Raw genomic sequence first — 22,894 nt, 5'->3', positions numbered from 1 at the left:
AGCGCAAGAAACTGTGCACCTCAAGAAGCGACACTGAGATTGACACCTCATGACACCTTCACAAGGCCACATCTGTTTTCAGTTATGTTTTACTCATCTTTTCCTGTTACATGACAACCCTGCGATTTATGAAACATGCAAAAATGCAGTGAAGGAAGTCTATATCTGTGTTATGTACATGTCATAGAACCGAAAAATGGTACTCTAGTTGCAGTCACACCGAAATACCTTTTCTGTTTTAGACACTGTAGGGTTGGGAATATCTCTGCGCCATTAATGTAACTTTCTGAACTATTCTTGGTCACGTCAGTAAACACCAACCAAATAAATAAATACATAACAGATGGAAATGTTAGCCATATGATTCCGTTATGTTACACACAGTTACTGATAGGCGGCCACATGTGCTCACAAGCAGAATCCACGTGTGATTTCAGTATAGTTGCCACTTACAACGTATTAGCATACCTTAACAATTATTGATTCTGATTCATGACGCAGAAGAATTGAACCAATAAGAATCGAACTTTCACAGTGTGTTCCCCACAGCGACTCCATAGAGGATGCCTTACAGCGACTCCATAGGGGATGCCTTACAGACTTCGGCAGAAATACGGATTTCGAACTTGCCACAATATGACAAAATTGATCATGGGGTTTATGTTTTACATATGAAAAAAAAAACCTTTACAAAAACGAAACTTTGACAGCACGCAGAAATATTTTTTTTAGTTATAACATCAATCTTCATACACTAAATTTTAAAAAAAGTACCTTATATGAACCAAAAATTGACGTTTTTGATCGAGAGTGCAGTTTTGAGGGGGTTATTACTGAGCGCCATCTGTTCTATGGCAATATAAACTTTAACGCAGCCTACCAGGTCCAGCACTCTCATTCACAGAAAACAGAGAAATAAAAAGATCCACTTTTATCCACTGTAAACATAAAATGTATCAACTTTGGTCCGAAAAAACTTACCTGAATGCAGTTACATACCTTGTAAATGTGAATTCGCCAGCCACCAATCATCCACACTTTTAGCAGTTAACAATTTAAAGGTTATTTTTAATCGTTAAATTTCTTGGAATAATAATCTGTGTAATAGGCGAGATAGCTTCTTTCAGAGGCATTTAGGAATTGGGATGGTATAGATTGACAGAGGCATTACTTATGGATAACAATTCCTGGATTTATTGTGTTGGTGGCACCTACCGAGCGCCTACAATGACCTCATCAGATTAGACAGTGACCGCCTTAAACCCTGAAGCCATTAAACCCTGAAGCCATTACCCTGAAGTTACTATCTATGCTACATTGTTGACTGTTGTTGACACCACTCACTCTGTTACTGTATATATGTTGTCTTGTATCTCTGTTTGTTCATATGGTTTGATAACGATGTAAGAACCTACATCGAAACGTCACCAACACAATAAATCCAGGAATTGTTATCCATAAGTAATGCCTCTGTCAATCTAATAGGCGAGATACTTTTTAATTTAGCCCCCTAACTTACGCTAAGAAAACATTTACAAGTCAGGGGGGATATACCGGAAATCTGCCATTAAACTAATCAGAGTGAACTAATTGAATCAAACTAAAATTTGATTTTAGTAAATTTGAAATTGTACCCCGTCACAAAAGCGAACACAGGAGACACGAAAGCGTCACGTGACACGTCACGTCAAAAAACCTATTAGCTGTCCATTTTCAGTGTGGTTTCTAATTGTGGATAGACCAATATCGTTGCAATAAATTGGATTTTGCGGTTAGTTTAAGTGATCAACTGATGCATTGTGAACCACACATTTATGAGCAGGGAACTACAAACGACTGCCTGTGTCACAATGCATGCGTGTTGAGCAGCATACTGCAGTCACTTATCGGGGTGAGCTGGCAAGAAAACCGAGTCATTGAATGAAGAAAATATTGTCACATTTGTTTGTCACATATGTTCGGTAAGTTCCCTGAAGTCGGTACAGTCAGCTGGGCCAAATGCTTACACCCATGCAGGACGAGGACGAGCAGGGCCGCTAAAACACGACCCTTGCGTTCTCAAACATCAGGCCTGACCAAGCGCCAAACTAAAAGAAACATCGGCCCTTTGAACAAGGAACAGAGCTGATACTCTTTGGTGGGTATCACATGTTTTTGTTTATATTTGCTTATAGTCACATTGTTTAATACTGATGGTACGGGAGATCTCCTAGGTTTTGTGATGTCACTCTGTATAGCTATAACATGTCAAAATGACGTCACCACTTGACGGCTAGGTACTGAGGACTGTTTTCTATTCACTTTGTTGATAAGCGGTGTACAATTTTTAAAATATTTTTAGAAGATTTCTGGAATACTGCTTTATTAATCAATTCAGCTTTAGTGGCTGACTTTATGTTCTGACTTTAACTGATGAAAGTGTGGATATATTGTGGCTGGCGATTTTAAATCTGCATTTTCACACCAAAGTTGATATATTTTATTTTAAGAGTAGATAAGTTAGTGAGGTAAATGCATGGGGACTAGGTCATTTTAGTTATCTGTTTAAGTCACTCCTCAAAAAGTGTACACTTTAGAACTGTTTCAATATACATGTATAGTGCTATATTTTATACTAGAAAAAACTCACGTCTTCACAGGTATACACATTATAATATACTTTATACATGTACAGTAGCAACCATCAATTATTGGTTTCGGTCACTTAATATTCATGGCCACGATCATAAATTATGACCGTTAGAATGAAGACCTTCGCTCATTCAAACACACGATTTCCACACATGTCCGTGAACTGTAACGCATATTGCCTATGCCCTCAATAGGCCTATGGCATTTTCGTGACATGTTATGGCATTCTCTTATATAACATATAAGAACCTTGGGCCTGTGCAGTCAATCCATAGTGTGTTAAATCACTGAACACTGGTCTGATTATGGACTCCCAAGACATCGGTATTAACGTGGATTCCCTCCTGATGGCGTTACGTCCATGGGGGAAGTGGCAGCTTCGCCAAATCGCCTGGCAGATGATGCTGGGTCTACCTGCAGCTTGCCAGCTTCTGGCCATAATAATCTTGGGTAGGTTTTTAATGTACGAGTTCAAACTTTTCAAAGGGATCGTGGCAGAGACATCAAGCAAAGGGTGAAGTTAGAATATGTAATTTGTGTTGTTGGGGCTATATTGGCCATTGCCAACAGCGAAGAGAATCCCAACCGTTAAAGTCAAGCCCTAGGAGCCACCGGGATATTGAAAGAATTCATTCATAATAACTATTACTATGTTGTAAGAGATCTAATGTTGTTTCTTAGTTGAACGTTTATCTATCAACGTATATACACTAAAAAAACCGCTCAGTTTTAACAGAAAGTTTGTTGCTGGAGTGATGGCAGAATGTAGAGAATGTAATATTGTACAGTAATATGCGTGTTGCAGTGTAATGTTCAATATAATATCCTGTTAGTCAAATAGAATCTTTGTGTTGAATTATTAGAATATGTGTGTTATATTTAACAGAATAATCTGTTACAACAGCACAATACATTCTACAGACAACAGAATTTCTGGTCTGAGTGTAACTGGTTTTGTGTAAATAACATGATATTAAATGTCATTATGCATGATTATGTCAGTGCAAATCGTTTTGGAAAATCTTAGGAAATGTGTTTACTCTGAATCACAGTCTGTTCTCACCAAGTGTCCAATACATCGTAAAACCAGATGATTATGGTGTAAGTCGTATAAGAATTTGCCGTACAAAATTATTTGGATCGATTGGGTCAAATTTAAGCCTCAGTTAACACTGTTTCCGCAGATTTTTAACTCGGGTAATTATATTAGGTAAAGTTATTTTAGATATCTAACAGAAAATATGCCAATAAAGGTGGTAACTTCGTGGCATGTAGGCCTACTTTTCGTTAACTATGGTTCCAGCCCCTCCGCCTAACTTCATCTGCTCTTTGGAGTTCCGTAACCGGACAACATGGCAGAGTGGGTCCTTCAACTGGAGCGAACAACAACAACAGTGTGATGTGGTGGATCCTGTGACCAATCAGTCAGCTCCTTGTGACGCTGGCTTTGTCTACAGTATGCCCCGGGAAAACAGCATTGTTACAGAGGTGAGAGGTGAACAGTTTGCCCAACGAAAACAGCTTTGTTCAGAGGTGAGAGGTGCCTAGTACGGGTCAGGAAGACAGCATAGTTTCGGAGATAAGAGATGTGCATATGTTTAGGGAAAATAGTATTGTTGCGGAGGTGAGAGGTGCACAGTATGGCCCAGCAAGAGAGCATTGTTTCAGAGGTGAGAAGTGTACATATGTCCAGGGAAAACAGCATTTTTACAAAGTTACCGTTGCACAGTATGGCCCGAGGAAACAGCTTTGTTGCAGAGGTGAGAGATGTACATACGCCCAGGGAGAACAGTATTTTTACAGGGTTAAATGTGTATATTTGCCCTGGGAGAACAGCTTTGTTACAGGTTGAGAGGAGTACGGTATGGCAAACAGCATTGTTACATAGACCCTGGCAATTGTTATAGAATAATTAACATTAAGTACAGTTAAAATTGTCTAAAGTGAAAGTGCTTCTCTTGTCGTAAATGAGGCGTGACTCTGGAAAACACTTTGTCCAATATGCCTTCTTGTCTTATCGAGCCAATTTCATGTCTTCTGATCAGACTTTTCCAGTTTGTCTTCATGTCTATCCAGCGTGGCTTTATGTCTATTCAGCGTCATGTCTTTATCAGGCCTAGCTTCATGTTCTTCCCAGTGCTATGTCTTTCGGCCAGGCGTTATACATGTGTATGGCATCATCCAGCCAGTCCTTATATGTGTCTTCCTCAGTGGGACATGATCTGCTCCAGGCAGTATCTAGCCGAGATGAGTCAAACGACCTTTACGTTTGGTCAAGCCATCGGGGGTATCCTGTTTATGTTCTTAGCAGACCGACGGGGCCGGAAGTGGGTGTGTCTTCTGAACCTGTGGGCGGCAATTGGGTTTAGTGTTGTGATAGCCTTCGTCCAGTCACCACTGGCCCTGATTTTAATGCGACTAGCTGTCGGCATCTTCGAAGCGGTATGACAAATGTTTAACATTTCATTATTTACACATACTTCGCAGTAAATGTCCTATGAGCCTGATGTTTTCGTTCATACGGAAATCGTAATTGATTATCATCAGCGTGTTCTACACACTGTGGTCTTTTAGTGTAACACTGTCAGGAATGCAATACCTTCTACCACTATCTTTGGTTTATTAGTCTTTTTTCGGGGGCCTCCGTGGCTCAGTCGGTTAGCGCGCTAGCGCAGCGCAATGACCCAGAAGTCTCTCACCAATTCGGCCGCTGTGAGTTCAAGTCCAGCTCATGCTGGCTTCCTCTCCGGCTGTACGTTGTAAGGTGTGCCAGCAACCTGCGGATGGTCGTGGGTTTCCCCAGGGCTGTTCCCGGTTTCCTCCCACCATAATGCAGGCCGCCGTCGTATAAGTGAAATATTCTTGAGTACGGCATAAAACACCAATCAAATAAATAAATTAAAAAAATAAATATTAGTCTTTTCCATCATCTGTTGATTTATTTGGCTTTTAATGCCGTACTCAAGAATGTTCCACTTCTACATATGACGGCAGCCAGCATTATGATGTGAGAAAACTTGGCAGAAAACTACGAAACCCACCAACATCCGCAGGTTGTTTGCAGACATTTCCACGTAGGACCGGAGAGGAAACCGGCATGGCCGGAACTTGAACTCACAGCTATCGCATCTGTAAGCTATCCTGAGCCATTGTGTTACACAAGCACAATATAAACCTAAATATTTAGACGGTAATGTACGCAGTTCATTTGTTAAACGTTATTTTCAACCAGTCCTATTATCCCATTTCGAACTTCTTCAGGGTTACATCACGGTTGTGACAGTGATCGTTTTAGAGGTGGTGCCAGTATCCAATCGTTCTCACCTGTCGATATGGGGCAGCATTAACTGGGCGCTGGACCTAATGGTTTTCTCTGGGTTGAGCTACCTGTGCCGCGATCTATCCTGGCGTTACAGTCAAATCATCCTGACGCTGCCGTGTCTTATAGTCATACCCAACATGATGTACGTATGTAAAGGGCCATGCGTGGAATAAAGCGGGAAAAGGGCCTCGCGATACAGAAGACTTTCCTTCAAAACTTCACACGAATGAATTAAGGGAATTTAACTTGCATACACTTTAGTGTGTTCCTTTAAAGCAGCAATAAGATTTCTAAAAATATGACCCACTCGGCTGCACCGTGATGTGCAAGCTCAGATGTTAAGGGAAAAGTGTTGCTTACTGGATCATATAGCCTAGTGTATCTACCAGTCCTTGATTAGATGGAATTTGCTCGTTCAGTAAAACCAAAAGTTTTAATAAAAAGTTGATTCTAATTACCATGACAAATGTTGCCATGGTAGTCACACTTAACTTGTGACTTGACTGTGTACGGGATCAGTCCTCACCTCAAGGACATCAAGACAAACACAGATTTGCAAGATTTATGAAGCACAGTTTTGGTATACATATGCTATAACCTTAGGACTAGGCTACTAATTGATGGACCCAACACATCCGATGTCCCATCATCCCTTCTCGTGATAACGCCACTTTTGATTTCATTTCGGTGAAAGCAATTGTGATGTAATGACGTCAAAGAAAGGTTGATCATTTGCAACCAATATATGGGACATACCGTTGAGCTGCTTGCAACAGTACTGCTTATAATTGGGCAATTGTGTGTTTTTGATTGACAGTTTGGAAAGGTCTATACCTCATTCACACGAAGAAATGTAAAACACTGTTTAATCTAGTTTCGAAAAAAATCCACTCGGTGGTAAGGAAATACATTATAAACGTAGTGTCAGAAAGTTACAATTCAAGTCAGAATTTTCCATGTGGCCCAGCTAAACAGAAGTATGAAATAGCTGTCTGAGTTTATATTGAACAATATGATCATATCATCCATTCAGGTTTATATAAGCAGGGAGCATCAAATAGACACATGGCAAAATTGCGTTCTTAAGTTTTAAACTGCAAACCTACAAAGGAACGGCACTTTGACTCGAAATAAAGCTGATTTAGTGGATTTAGACTAAATTCCACTTTTCTGTTCATATTCAGAGTTTTGGATGAATCTGTCCGCTGGCTTTTGGCAAACGGCAAATTTCAGGCCATCAAAACAATAGTATCCAAGGCTGCTGAAATTAACGGTAGAATGGATCATCCTGTTGTACAGGCTTGCTTGGACTCTTGTGACAAAGCCTTAGCAACGAAACATGAGGAGAAGCAGTTGATGACTGAGCAAGAACTTCAGGAACCAATGAACACGCGAGATGTGGTCCAAGACAGTACGGAAACGATACATACACGAGGTCCGAGTAATGCGGATACTCGAGATACTTGCGATACAAAAGAGCGAGGCACACTAGGACCGAGTCGAACATGCCCAGACACACAAGGTACCAGATATGCGGCAAAGCTGGACACACGAGAGCCGAGCCAGAAGAGGCAAATCTCCACAGTTTCCGCATGGGATCTGATGAAGCATCCCAAACTAAGGCTTTTCACATCCGTAATGACATTCGCATGGTAAGTTTTTAACATACCATATATGCTTGAAGTTTATTTGACAAATCTGAGGTAAAACATATTTTATTTGGCGAGTCTAACGTTGAGCTTGTGAACCTGGTGCACACAGCGGTACATTGCCATATATATGTAGCTTGCAGTGGGTCAACACGATACAACATGACACTCACACTGGCTCCTACTGCAGCTTAAGATGGGCCAAGTTAACATTTAATCGTGATTTATCGACATGGATAATTCAGTTATTGATATCAATAATCCTTTTCTCAATATCGCTAAATCAATTACTAATATGGATAAATGTTGTCGTATTTATCTATATCGATAAATTCATTATTGATACCAATAAATGAATTATTGATATCGATAAATAAGTGAATGATATCTATAATGAATCATTGATACGGATAAATAAATGATTGATAGCTATAAATGACTTATCGATATCAAAAAAATAAAAGACTGATATCTATAAATGAATTATCTTTATCGATAAATATAACTATTTATAGGTATCGATAAAACAGTCTTTTTAGTGGCCTGATAATCACTGGTACTTTCTGACATCTCGGAAAAAATAACCGGAAACAAATGAAATTTCCATTTTTACAGATATTATACTAGAAGTGCGGCCGTGTCTCCGTCGTAAGCACTGTTTCCTAGCTGAATGAAATCACCAATCTCCCTGACACGGCCCTGATTCCGCTGCTTTGATTCCTCGATGGCAGACCCTGTTACATTGGTCAGATCTGCTTGGGATATTGTAAATGCAGACATTTTTTTTTTGGGGGGGGGGGTCAGAGGGAGCAGTCATTTCCACTGAAACCAAACACTGTTTATCGATATCGCGAATTCAGTTATCAACATCGATAATTCATTTATCCATATAAAAAAATGAATTAGCACGATTAGGGACATCAAGAAATCCCTACTAATTCATTTATTGCGTGATATCAATCAGTCATTTAGCGATATGCATAAATGTATGTATAAATGAATTACGGAAGCGATAGATAAATTAGCGATTCGACAAATGAATTAGCGATTCGATAAATGAATTAAAGATTCCATCATTCATTTATCGATGTCACTTTTGACACCATGCCTTGTATGTTACTTGACATACCTTGAAACGTTTGAAGAACTCATTTTCATATACTTGGTATTTAGTGCCTATTTCTAAGCTTTGGTCCACCTATTTCTGTCACTGTTTTCCCCGCCCAAAACGATAAGCATATATCTGAACAACTCTTAAGCATGGCGTAAGCAATAATCGAGTATATAAACGACTGGCCTATAAATTATTTTCCGCATCGTATACATAGGGTCATTGTTTGGAAACCATGCTAGTTTCACACCCTCTCTTTTCTTACGTAGGTTTAGTAACAACTGGGTGTACCTGGGCATGTTTCTCACCTCCTCATCTCTGGCCGGAAACCCCTATCTGAACCTCTTCCTGAACGCCGTGGTGGAGATCCCTGGTGGCGTCATAACCTACTTCTCCATCGTCAAGTCAGGGGTGTATTCGATTCGCTGTTCTCGCGCTGGTCCCACATGAGGATGAGGTTTCAATTGCCAAAGAGCATATTCACATCCCCGTTAGTGTGCATCCTGAATGCATTGTTCTTGTGTGAGAGAATCCGAATGTGTTAATGCAAAAACAGCAATCACAGGGGACGCTTTATTTCAATATCGTTCTTCTTCCACCCCATTCCAACCGCGGAGAAGCGGGTAGCAAAAACCTCCTTCGTGAACAGTGATCCTGTGTTCTAGTGTGGCATTCGAAACCTTGTTCTCGCGGGGGATCAACACAAGAAATTATTAGAGAATCGCCTGAATGTTTCAATACATTAAAAAATATGAATGCTTGTTACCCGAAAGTGTAACACACTTAACCAGCTACGTAAAAAGGCAAACCTGACAGGATTACCGAGCCACCCAAAAATATAAAACCAAGAGGCGAAGTGTAATAGATTATCTTGCAATGTCGTTTGCATGGGTTTGTATGTCGTTTGTAGTTTGTAACCCGCAAAGGGACAGCGCGCATGACTCAGACACCTAGACGTTCTCCATACCTTGATTAGAAGGTTAAAGAGTGATATGGCAAAGTTAGCTGTTGATAACCGATCAAGGATGATAGTAGCGTGTTTTACGATTTTGGCTAACAAGCATTTCACATATTCGGGTTATCTTTGTAACAAATTTAGGCGATTTTACATTTTTGAAATTTACACGTTACGTTTTAATTTAGGTATTTTTTTTTCGTTTTAATTTCTGTTCATCTTATTTTTTTCAAACATCCAGTCCTTGTGTTCGCTAGTGTCATCCTCTAGACAATAGGTCAGATCATCACCATGGTTATTCAAGATCCTAACATTGTCATACAGAGGCTTTAAAGAATTCTCTTTTACTCAGGATTGGTCGGAAGTACACAGCCATTGTCTTTAACATTATCACAGCGGCGAGTCTGTTGACTGCTGTCATCTTGCAGGTCACTTCAGGTGGGTTACTGCTTAAAATATAGAAGAGAACATACTAGAGAGTAAAAGCAGAAAAGCGACGACAGAATCATATTGGCAAATGGCCACGTGTAACTGGTGAAATACGGTCTCCCGCAAGTTTACCTCAGTTGGAGTTTATTCTAACTGTTCATGGAAATGCTTAAATATTAGCAACTTAAACGCCCCCTTGACGTCACTGGCCTAAAGTGACTCAGAGTGGTGTGTTGCCATCGAATATAATAAACATTTACATTCTTAGTAGTCCATCAGCAAAATCCTGGTTTATGCAACACCCAAACGTAACACCGGGCAACGTTCGTTAGTTGATGGCGGAGAATATATATATATATATATATATATATATATATATATATATATATATATAGCTGTATGTTTAATTCTCGCTCTTCGGTGGGGCCCAGTCGATGAGCCGTTCAACCACAAGGCTTATTTGCACCCTTTGTTAAATACTTCAGTATGGCGTAAAACACCAATCAAATAAATAAATAAATCATCGTCATCTACTGTCCACTCACGGTGTCCTCCTCCAAGCATCGTGAATTCCAACAGGCTTCTCTATGACGTAACACCTCTCTTTGTTGGGCAGAGTACCCGCCTCTAGCTCGTCCATTTCTTCATGTTCAGATGCCACCAATCAGGTGAGGGTTAAAGGTTCGTCACTTCAGCGGAGTTGATCGTTTGGGCTAACCGTTTTATCCTTGTCCAACCCCTGAACATTAAGCAGGGCACGCTTCCCTTGTGCTGTGAGCTGGAAGGGAGAATACACAAGATGGACGTAACCGTCATAGATGTCCATTCACAACCAAGGTTGTGGGCATGTGTTCATCACCGCCTTCTTTGCCAGTTGGACTAGGCAGATGATTAACTAGACGTCTCGGCATCTCAGTGCGGGTGAAAAACGACATCTTTGCTCTGCTGCATGGTGTGGCGCGACATCTAGGTATAGTCGTATAAATTGACGGTCCCTATCTCCCAGCCCTCTATATGCACAAAAGGCGCGCACGGCAATTTCACTCCTCGCCATCTAACGGACAACCTATTTGTCCCTAATTGCATCCCGTTACGTTAGCCCTAACCTCGACATTAAGTATGTATACATACATTGTAGGTTCTGCTGTGAGTAACGCCATTACAGCCCTCGCTATTGTCGGCAAGTTTGGTAATTCCATAGCGTTCGGGAGTCTGTTCACCTACGCACCTGAACTGTTTCCCACAAATCTCAGGTGAGTGGGGATACCTCACCTTTTCCAATCTTGACTGTCATTCAGAGCTAGAGACATGGCTTAACACTTACTACACTTTTGAATAACTACACTGGAGATGTACATTTACATTATGGTAAAAATTTGTTTCGGAATAAACGTCTAGGTCCAAGAGAAAGTACATTTACCTGCGCGTAGAACTTAACTGGTTCCGGAAGAAAGGTATACTTGGGTTATAATATTTCAGTAAAGCTGATTAAAAGAAAAGGCAAGCGACAATTTAATGTTGAAGGGCTCTAAGCTGATATTTGTCAAACTTCATAATGTCGTCATGCTTAGTTGTACCAAGTAGCTCTTAATTCTACGTTGTGAAGGTGGAAGCACTGACAAGAGACAAGGTCGTAAGTTTGAACCGAAGCCAAGTGGAGCTTAACATGATAGTTTGTGATTGGGTGACGAACAGTAGCGAAGATGAATCCGACAGTGAGAAGCCAGAGAAATGCACGATTAACCTCGGATGGTACCGATGTCATCACTTTTCATTTAATATGGCTTTCTGCAGAGAAGAAATGCGTTTGCTGCCCAGCGAAGATTTTGCGGTACAATCAGTTAATCGTACGTTTACAAAATCCCTCTCTCGGCACTATGACCCCGTTCAGTATAGAGAAATACACCCCTAACAAATGATCAGGCCACTGTTCTATCTGTGCTGACGTTGTAAAACTTATTATCTCTTATCTTTCGCAAACCACAATACTTAAACACTGTGATCGATGTCATGCACGGCAAATATCCATGAGGTTTGGTGGTTTCGCATTCGACATGTTTTAAGCATGGTAGCACTTTAGAAAATGGAAATCTTTTTTAGTCACAGTTCATACAGTTGTACCGTGTGCATATAGTTTGCCATATGTGGTCTTTTTTCCCCGCAATACATTATATACCTCCAAGACATCTCAACCATCGCATTTGATTATTTGTGTCGCAACAGGAGCCTGAGTCTAGGTATAATCGGCTTCGCTGCACGGGTCGGCGGAATGGTGGCCCCTTACTCTAATCTGCTGGTGAGTACCGCTTTGTCCAGTTTACTGATGAATTCAGTCTTGCCAAATCTCATAAAAAATCCAAGCTTACTAATAAGCCAATGCTGTCATATAGAAAATTACATAATGACTGAAAATTTTCAGGCTTTCTCAAGCCCAAACTCACATTTCCACATTAAAGCAGTGAGGAATGAAGCTATCAGATGAACTGTCAAAAAAAAGCACAAAAAACAAAACAAAACATCATTTCAGGCAATATTAAAATTGCTGGGTAACAAAGTGAGCACGTACTACAGGTATATACAGTCTACTCTCATCTCACTACTGGTTCTGTAGTGTGTCTCTACATCAGATCAGAAGTACCTGTGACAAGCTGTTTCTAAATCGCAAGGCTTTTCTTGCCCAACCACGGAACTCGCTGATTTCCAGGCTTTTCAAGGACCCATACGATTACTGATGAATGAAGATGTTTCAATCTGGTGATAAAACCATGCCTTTCTACCTTGTAAGCGTCGTCTTCCAAAGTATATCGACGAAGGCAGTTTTGTCCGGTATGCACAAAAGGCCATGGGTTCCTGTCCATAAATTTGCCGTAATTTGATGTGGCTTCTATGGTCACTGTTAAAATTGTATATAACGTATAATTCGGATCATACGTTTATTAAATTTATAAAAATAAACTTGTTCTTTTCAATATTATTATATTTTCAGATCCGCATGGCGCCATGGCTACCGGGTGTACTGTACAGCATAACATCGCTGATTTGCAGCCTGATATTCGTCTTCTTACCGGAAACCAAAAACAAGACCTTGCCCCAGACAACAGAAGACATAGACATGTGGTACAGACCAAAGTCCAAGTCATCAGACTATGAAATAGTTTCTGAATATAGTAAAGTAAAACAATTTGAATAGACAGATCCTTTGTAATCAATGATGTACGATCAGTCCATGTTTTTAGATAAGCTCGATTAAAATTATACCTAAATGAGTTGACATATTTGCATATGGTTTATATGCATGTCTGTTCACACCAATGTAGGCTTTATGTGTATGGTGAATAAAACGAGTCTCTCTGATGCTTCCGATGCCCTGTTGGGTTCCATTCAACATTTGAAAATGAAAGTAAAACAGAAAGGTTCACATGTGCCAGGAATTTAATAAAGCTAACGAACACACTTTGTTATGATGCAAAACACATTCACTATAACTTATTAGAATCAAATATTTGGTGCATGTAACGATGTAATGTGCTGATAAAGCGCTACAGTTCGGCCTTTTACGTTTTATTTCTTGGCGATAAGTCAATGGCACATTCAATTTTCCAGCTGTTGACAGTTAACAAAGATGAAAAGAATATGTAGTATTGGTGTATATGTCTGTTATGCATGTTGCAAGGTATTATAAATGTTTGGAACGGAAACTATAACATGCCTCAATGAATAAGCAGCCTACAAAGAGATACACTCATGATTAACACCCAAACATTCAGCAAGTTTCTCTATCATGTGTTGCAAAGATATAGGCTGGAAACACCCATTCATCCTGAAAGTGCTACAAATCCCAAAATGCAAAATGTTGCCAAGGGCAGACAACTAATTAAAAAATAAAAAAAAATAAAACGGTAACTGGACAATGAACCCTTCTGCTATAGGTGACCTTACAGTCAAATTTCAAAATCTTGACTCGCAAAACAGCAGAGAAATGGCTGGAAAAATAATATCATATCATATCTGATAAAATTCAGATTAACGTGGACAGGTAACCTCATAGACATAATAAAACACACATAAATTTGTGCCAATCTACGAGATCTAAGTTTAAAAACAACCAAAGTTCTTGCCGGCCACATTAAACAGAAAATAGTCAACTCCATACAGAATAAAAAAGAAATACCATGAGAATAAACAACTTTGAAACAGCACAATCTTATGTTACAATGATGCCTGACAAATTTGCTTATCCCCAAAAAATTGCATTATGCTCTAAGGGCAAGGGCAGATAAACATGGAAAAGCACAGAAAATCACGTTGTTGACATCGCTATCTTCGTGAATGGATACAAGTTTCATTTGAATGAGAAATCGCATTATTGCAAAGTTACTTAAGATTACCGGAAATTTTCGACAAAACTGTGGAAGGGTCGCAACCAACCAACAATCGTATAGAACGTGTTATTTAGGCTGCGAATGACTGCCTTAATTAGCTGTCACCAACTGACATGTCTATATACCTAACATGCCTGCGTGGATTTTTAAACATTAAGCACAAATTTCTTAAAAGGTGAAAAAAAAAATAGGAATATATTTTCATCTTATCCACTGTCAATACATTTCATCCGCACTTAATCAAATAATTTGTTAATTTTAAGAGCAAAGGCTGTTATCTGAGTGATGCTAGATTGAAAAACATAATAGTGTCAAACTCAGCATGATATACTGTTAGTGTATAAATCTTAATGGTGATTTAACAGACTCCATGTTGTACTTAACAGAATAACCTGCTACAATAACAGAAGACATTCTATAGCATCTCTCAGACAAAAGACAGTTTTATACTTTAAGAGCGTTATCTGGGGATACTGACTCAGTACGATTTGTCATACGAACTCATCGAATGCGATGTGGACAGAATGAAAAACGAAAAATTAAAGTGATTTAATACGATCTGTATTAATCTGTATCTAGTTCTGGAGCATGATACGAACTGAGCAGGATACTACAGAATGTAATGGTGTCTGGATGTGATGCAGGTCGAATGGAAAAAGGAAAACTAGACGTATTGAGGCACGAGACCAAATGAGCTGTATATATAGCGGGGTGGCTGGATTCGTCAAGGCTTTCTGAATGTCCAGACATCGAGCTCCGCAGTTTGAGCAATTCGACAATAAAAATCAAGAACATCGTGGATTAAAAGGGATTAAGCTTCCAAAGGTTTGGTATCTTTTATTTATTTGATTGGGGATTAACGAAGATTTCAAGATACCAACCAATGCATAAACAGGAAGGCGATCATAGGTTCATGCAGAGCGCAGACTCAGTGACGACATAACAGGAACGGTCACTCTATATATACGCGAGAGAATCTTCTAACAGGAATCTTTCTCTGACATCATCAGCTAGCCAATATGTTGCATTTAGAACATCTTTTCCTTTAGCTTCAATAATTCTTACATACTTACCTTTACGCAATTTGTACTTGGATATAAAAAGGAATGTAGAATGAGATCAAGCATACAATGTGAAATATGTGTGTTCGCCCCGGTAACATATTACACAAAGTTTTCGGATAATTCTGGTGCTGAAATTTTTCCAGTAGGATTTCATCATACCTTCTATTGATACCTCAAAGCAACCTTTCTAATATAAACAGAACTCTCAGAATCAGGCAAAATGAGCAACGTGGTAAATTTTTGGTAATTTACAATACACAATCAAATCTGGTTGTGCGTACCGTCTACCATTGTCTCTTGTACTTCCAAATGACAGGTATATACTGAAGTTTTTATTTCTGTACACAAAACAGAAAACAAGCCACCTCTAACTACAGACACCAGCACGCTTCTTTCATAGACGGAAACAGTCCATCCTTTGGTACGTCACTGCAAGATTACCAACCCGTAATAACTACCAATGACTTTCTGGAGCCACGAAGATATCTGGAGCAAGTGCATATCTTTGAGCCAATATGTATGTTAGAGCAGAATCTTCCAGCAGTTTATCTCCGAAGTTTCTCCGACTCTTGAACAGTTTTAAGCCGCAAGTTTTCGAAGTTTAGTCCAGAATGATGCTGTAGGGCTTTCGTCATACACTAGGGGCGTGCAGGAGCGCAGTAAGGGTGGGGCTTCCGTATGCCTGATGCCAATTAATATCGGAACAACTGCGCATGGCCTAAAACGGGTTTCCAGGCAGTGGGCTATTGTGGCCTTTATCTTAAAATTAAACCAACCACATCGAACCGATTCAACAGACAGCAACACGAGAATAAATTTGCTATTAGTGATGCCATATTCCAGGTTTTCGCATTCCGTCTTAGCTGGGTGGCCATCTCGCATTTCATAACACACTTTATATCCACAGTCTTTTTCGAGAAATCGCAAAATTTGAACTGCAGTTTCTCTATCGGAATCCTCGTTGCAAAGGAAATAGTTAAACTCGAATGGGCTGTCTCGTACCCCGTGGGAGCCAAGCGTACCTAGTTCGTCAACCATCACATGTACCTCTCATCCTGCAGCGAGTTAAATGTCGTCAGGGACACATGAAACACATGTCGGGGGACCAGAAACTGTGTGGAGGTATGATCTCCACAAAAGTCTAGCACCATTATTTCAAGTTATATTCACGTATATGTATCTTACAGGTTCATCCTAAAAGATGTGAAAAGTTCAGTCAATTGTCACCACCTGTATATTATATATACAACTTTCAGCTGATTGTAAACATCAACACGCACCATGTCCTGTAATAATCTCATGGTAATGACCTGGTGTCATCTTTGGTTCACCCCCAGCATAAGATCCGACATCACACCAAGCTATAAGACAAAATAGAGACATAAGTGTTAATTAACCAGCTACACAAACGGTTCAATGAGTTGAGTGAGGTCTTAAGCTCTCGAGCATGCAGAGCTCAAGGATTAAAAGTGGCTAATGTGGAATAAATGCATGAATGTTTGGGGCTTAACGTCCTGCTTGACATTTTTTTTCAGTCATATAGCGACAAGGAATCTGTGCGTCGAAACAGACATTGGTATACCAACCGTCAACCAAGATGGACGTTCCAGGTCAATAATCAAAAGGCCAACTGATTCACAAAACGACATTTTAACACAAAAGAACTATGAAAGTAAATGAAAGTAAACGGAAGGTTGGGTCGGATAAAATTTTCGCGAACTATCACCCTGCTCAAAGTTGAAAAAAAAAATCCAAACATGGCGGACGTTCTTCAGTTTGACCAATTCAAAAGTTTAAACGGCTGGATTAGTGTTGAAAGATGGTTTTCCGATGCCGGCTTTGACATGTTTACTGTTTGTTCGTATCAGAGAATCAGTGGATAGCAAAAATAAGGAAGGTTGGAGCTAGTTTTTTCAGTGAAATTGTCCGCGTGGAAGACCACATGAGCGAAGCCAGGCGTTACAGTAGGACCGTCCAGCTTAGCTTTGGGCTAGAACCAAATGCAAACGACCAGACGAGATCAGTTGTGTTGAGTCGTGTCTTGAGGTCGGCTTAGCGCACTACTCCACTGGTGGTATGGCGTTGGTACCAGTTACGATGAGCATATGAACTGCATATAGAAAATGCAACTAGCGCCGATCTGAGTTTAGTCACGTTGTTATGTCACATTAATCTCAACATGAACGAGAGCTTTAAAGTTCTCGTGTATATGCCGCGCTCTATCCCGGCTGTAGGCTACATAGGCCTATTTATAAGTGGCTATAACAGGGAAACTGCGGCGTAGACAGATATCAAGGAAACAGACTGGTGAAACACACAGTCATATGTAGCCCACCCCTATGATCTCTCGTCCTGTCTGTACACTCATCCTGTTAGACATTTAGGTTTTTAAGCCGGTCCAAAATATTTGTAGGTAAGTTTCTTCTCATGGAGTAGGTCTACCAGTAGTCGAGATTGTTCTGATGTTAAGTTTGCCAAAATTTTGTTCAGCAAAGGATGTCCCCAAACCAACGTCAGAGCGCGCTCCATTTAACGACCTATGCGGTTGACGTAGCAGTTTGTCTCGTGGTTTGAGACAAAAATTAGTCATCAAATACGTCTCCACAACCTGAAGTTTGCAGGCCCTCATGTTCCTTATCTTTTCGTCGCAAGTACAACATCGATCGCTTATAGGCCTATCATATGCTTTGGTCACGCTGTACACCACTGTACGGACAGCGTCGACATGCTTGATAAGGACAAGTACATGTATCTGCATCACATTTATAAATGGAGCACGCTTTGACGTTGGTTTGAAGCCATCAACGACCGAACTAATTTTTTGTCAAACCTAACGCCAGAGCAAGCGGACGAGCCTTCCGGTATAGGCCTTAAGCTCCGTCCAGACTATCCAACATCACTTAACTTTTATTGACTCAACAAGAGTCAACTTCAAGTTGAATGAACAAGTTGAGGCGTGTTGAGTAGTCTGGACGGGTTCCTCAACTTCGCTCAACACTATCCAACACAGTTGAATCGGAAATGTGCATGTGTATTTTCTGTCAACAAGTTGAGTGAAGTCAGGTGAAAGTAGCCAAACAGCGGGCGTGTAGAAATAACGTGACCGTTGTAAAGCAAATGGCCTGGGCAAAATGGCGACAAAAGAGAGAAACTGGTCTCGTGCTGAGACGTCTTCTACGCCGAACAGAGATGGCAATGAGCGCAACCGAAAGTTGAGTGATGTTGGATAGTCTGGACGGGACTTAAGCCCTGAACAATGCTCCGATCTCGTCGAACGTTTTCAACTCAAGTTTGTTAGCATATCTCCACGCTTGTGTCAGTCAGAAAGTTGAAAGCTAATCAAAATTAAATAAGTAACAATAAGCTTGTTTGCATGCTTCCGGCCACATTTAACTTGTAATATATATAACCTAATGTAGGCCTACTGGCGTGCAACGGTGTCATGATAAACTGTAGCCTGCAGGCCTTGATATACGGGCCTATCTAATTCATGAAAGCGTGAAGCGGAAGCGAAAAGATACTTGCATTATATTGTTTCCCCCTGAAAATATAAATAATCTTGTAGAAGTTCACACCTTTCTATGAATACAGGTACCGGTAGCTCTGCGGGCACTGACACTATGACTGCGCCGGCTTCTCGGATCTTCTCTTGCGTGGGCCGGAAATACTTCCATCCGAGTACCTTCATTATGTAACCAGGACGTCACGTTCGTAGGTTGGTATGAAATATATGACTAGGCAAAGAAACGAAATCGGTTTGGGAAATTACTTCGTCTCGCAGTTTTAAACATACACTATTTCCGAAGCTTTAAAAATCATTTCTAAAGCATTAAAATTCGTTTCAAAGGTTTGCAAACATTTTTAAAGCTTTAAATATACTAAATAAATAACATGACTGCACTCCATGCTATATAGTTCCTATACTAAGACTGTTTTAAAGTTCTGACTTGACACAGAATCATTTTGCAATGCTACAAAACGAATATATGGATACAACTTCTATTTATCCAGTGAGCGACGTTTTCGGTTTAGGTACTAATACCTTTATCAAGCATAATGATCAGTTGGCTACAGTAATGGGTATTTAAAGAGGGGCTAAGGTAAAACATCAAAACCTCAGAGACACAACACAACTAAAAAAGAATTTAAAGCCATCCAAGAATTGAAAGAACAGAAATCGTTATCGATTTTACCGGCAGACAAAGGCAAAGCGGTTGTGGTGGTGATTAACAGGTAAGAGATGCACAGCCTAATGGGGAAAATGTTGGATACCACACTTACGTACGGCACACTGAAAAAGACTCAACCCAAGCTCTAAACACCAATCACAAAACCTTAGAAAGACAAATAAAAGACAAAGGCGCAATCGGCAGGAAACTTCAACAAAAACTCATCAACCACCACCCACGCCCTCCCCTTTCCTAGATGACCTTGTCAGAAAAGATAACAGCAAGCTACAAACCAGTGTTTATCGCAAATCAGCGCACACCGACCAGTATATCAACTATAAGTCCAATTACCCGACCAAAATAAAAAAAAAACAAGCCCAAGACTCGGATATAGCCCATCTGAGGACAGTGTTTACTGAGATGAGTAACTACCATCCGGACGTTACAAACAAGATAATTTCTCACAACATGAGATCATTTTGCCCAGAGAAACTGCCAGCTAAGGACCCATTACCTATTATAACCCCACATCGGCAAAATCAGCTACCAGATAAAATGCCTCTTAAAACAGGCCGGCATTGACATCATTTTTAGTTGCACTAACACCCTCAAAGACCTTTTGAAGGCTTCGGGAAAATGACCTCCAACCTACCGCGCTGTTTCAAACCGATGAATTGGAACAGTCAGGCCTGCTATTTGTAAGCTCGCTTGATCGCACCTAGCACAATTCTATTGCTAGCCTTTACTGTTTGGCTCTACCTCATCGTAGTGCTTTAACCTTGCGAAAGGCGGGATCGCACTAAAACGCCCACAGCATGTTTTCCTAGAGTGTGTATGTTAGCTACATGTATGTCAAAACGAAGCCAAGCATGACGGTGATGGACAATATGTTTGTTATATACTACTTAAGACTTACAGTTGTATGTGGGTTCCATAATAATAATGAAGTCAAGGCATCACCACGTAAAGGTAACAAAAGTTTCACAGGCTTTCGATCCACATGCCGGGATCATTATCAAGTGACTAACCACTTTATTTCAAAAAATGTATAAATGGCATATAGTGGAATGATTTTATATACAGGAGGCAATCTTTGGTAGTGTTTACCCGTAACCACGTTATTATATCGCAATACAATTAGAACGTCATAAACGGTTATTGAGAAAATATAAATGGCGTATAGTGGAATGTTTATACATACAGGAGTCAATTTTTATCAGTAAACAGAATTTTTGTTTGTTTACAAGCGCATATGTCCCATAAAACAACATTTAACCATATCACACACCCTTTAAAGACTATAATCTGCAGTGATAGTGAGACCAAGCTATAATTGTTACTAACAACTTGTAGTTATCAAGCGTGAAATCATTATATGGTAAGAAATATGTCTGAAATGGAGTTACATCTTTATGATAAACTTATCCCATACACTGCTGGTGTGAATACCACAATCTCTGCTAAGTATAGGGTTGTATTTCCTCATAATAATAATAAAAAAAACGCTTCTTTAATTTTTCTCTTCTTCCAGTGTGGATCTGCAGATAACATTTAATATTATCCCACAAAAAGGTTTTGTTACAGCCCCAGCTGTGTTCAGCTGATGCTGATTTAGTAATTTCCCCTGTCTGAACGGCCATCTTATGTTCATTGATTCTGTGATAAGGAAGTCTACGAGTTTCTCCAATATATTCATCCCCACACTCGCATTCTATGAAGTACATGTTATTTCTTCTACTGTTATGAGGTTTAATATCTTTGACTACCTAATGCTTTCCCTATATTAAAATTACCCGAAAGTCTTCCTTACGTCTTAGTTTTTCACTTAAGCCTGGGACATATGGTAATTTTATGATGCCCGTGGGCTTCTTTTCAAGTGTTTTTTTGTATCATTAACTTCTTTTTGATTTTTTGATAATATGACTAATTTTACGCTTTTTATAACTGTGCGATATAAAAACATTAGTTAAGTGATTAAGTTCTTCTTCCAGGTATTAGGTTATTTATCACAGATTAAATAGGCTCGATTTACTAAGCCACGTAAGAATAGAGGAAGATTTTGTTTACCATGATTCCCTGTTACAAATGTGTCATCTACATATCTCAGCCATAATTTAGTTAGTTATAGTCCTGATTAAATTATTTTGCCATATCAAATTATTCCTGTTCAAAAAGAAAAAAAAAAAATACCCCTCAACAACAGCAGGCGCCCAGGATATCACCCAAAACACCATCAGTTTGTTAGGGTTTATTGGGGTGAAGCCAAATATCAAAGACATCAATCCCAGTCAGACTTCATTTCCGCCTTAGCGAAGCACCGCTGTTAAATTTATTTATTTGATTTGTTTTGCGCCGTATTCAGAATATTTCACCTGTATATATGAAGTATGCGTATTTTCTCACCATAAATTTATCGGGTACATTAGTTTACGAGTATACAGTCAGTTTTCCAGTTTTATATGATAAATGAAAATGTATGGGCAAGGCTTTTAAGATAATAGAAAGTAGCCTATTGAAACAGCGTGTAGACGTTAAGTCGCCGTGCTATTCCTTTCACCCTATGGAGCGCGCCGGCTACTTCAAATTGGCGCTCCCTGTCATGTTCTGTGGTGGGCGCATGGTGTTGTTGCCGGTTGAAAGGTAGGTATTTTTCATATATATGGTATCTGAATTTAAGACAGACGGATCCCAGATTGTATAGAGGTCTACCCGACAAGAACCAAATTTACAGCGTTTGGGACAATAACTTGGGCGCATGCTGTTGTTGTTGTCAACTTGAGAGATAGGAAGTTCGGCCCAGAAATAAACGACTTTAACATGTTCAAAGCAGACACAGTATGCTGCCAACTGTACCCACCAGCATGACATTATGTCTTGATCTCTATGCTGCCCTAGGCCTAGTGGTGAAATCAAGGTTAGAAATGAAAGACCTGTACGAACAATATAGAGGCTATATAATCAGAAGTGCATCACCCATTGTGGGCTTCGGATATATAATAGACCTAAATAGGCCTGACTAGATATGAGATCTATTTCATTCATCCCAGCTTAGCTTACTGAAATACAAAATTACAAGGTTTAAAAGGGTTGGTGTGGAAACTTAGGTGGGAATATAGCCAGCCAATCTTAGAGCTAAGGCCAGCCGTAAGACAATAGCGATATGTGGGTTGCATGAATACGTC

General features: G+C 39.8%; 1 protein-coding gene across 1 annotated transcript; it reads left to right on the top strand.

Annotated features, from left to right (window-relative positions):
* Positions 1-3,924: 3,924 nt before the first annotated feature.
* Positions 3,925-13,287, top strand: LOC135473541 (organic cation transporter protein-like). The gene is made up of 9 exons (XM_064753396.1): positions 3,925-4,164; positions 4,843-5,073; positions 5,893-6,095; positions 7,138-7,605; positions 8,983-9,117; positions 10,021-10,106; positions 11,236-11,350; positions 12,321-12,393; positions 13,084-13,287. The coding sequence occupies exons 1-9, from the start codon at positions 3,925-3,927 to the stop codon at positions 13,285-13,287; spliced, it is 1,755 nt and encodes a 584-aa protein (XP_064609466.1).
* Positions 13,288-22,894: the final 9,607 nt, after the last annotated feature.

The sequence above is a fragment of the Liolophura sinensis genome, chromosome 8 (assembly GCF_032854445.1).
Source record: "Liolophura sinensis isolate JHLJ2023 chromosome 8, CUHK_Ljap_v2, whole genome shotgun sequence".
In the NCBI taxonomy this organism is placed as follows: domain Eukaryota; kingdom Metazoa; phylum Mollusca; class Polyplacophora; order Chitonida; family Chitonidae; genus Liolophura; species Liolophura sinensis.
The sequence above is the reverse complement of the archived record's forward strand: the minus strand, read 5'-3'. Positions and strand labels throughout refer to the sequence as shown.

Coding starts and splice junctions, on each gene's coding strand:
- LOC135473541 (XM_064753396.1), top strand. CDS start 3,925: ATGGTTCCAGCCCCTCCGCCTAACTTCATCTGCTCTTTGGAGTTCCGT. Junction 4,165..4,842: donor GAAAACAGCTTTGTTCAGAG/GTGAGAGGTGCC, acceptor TGTCTTCCTCAG/TGGGACATGATCTGCTCCAG. Junction 11,351..12,320: donor CTGTTTCCCACAAATCTCAG/GTGAGTGGGGAT, acceptor GTGTCGCAACAG/GAGCCTGAGTCTAGGTATAA.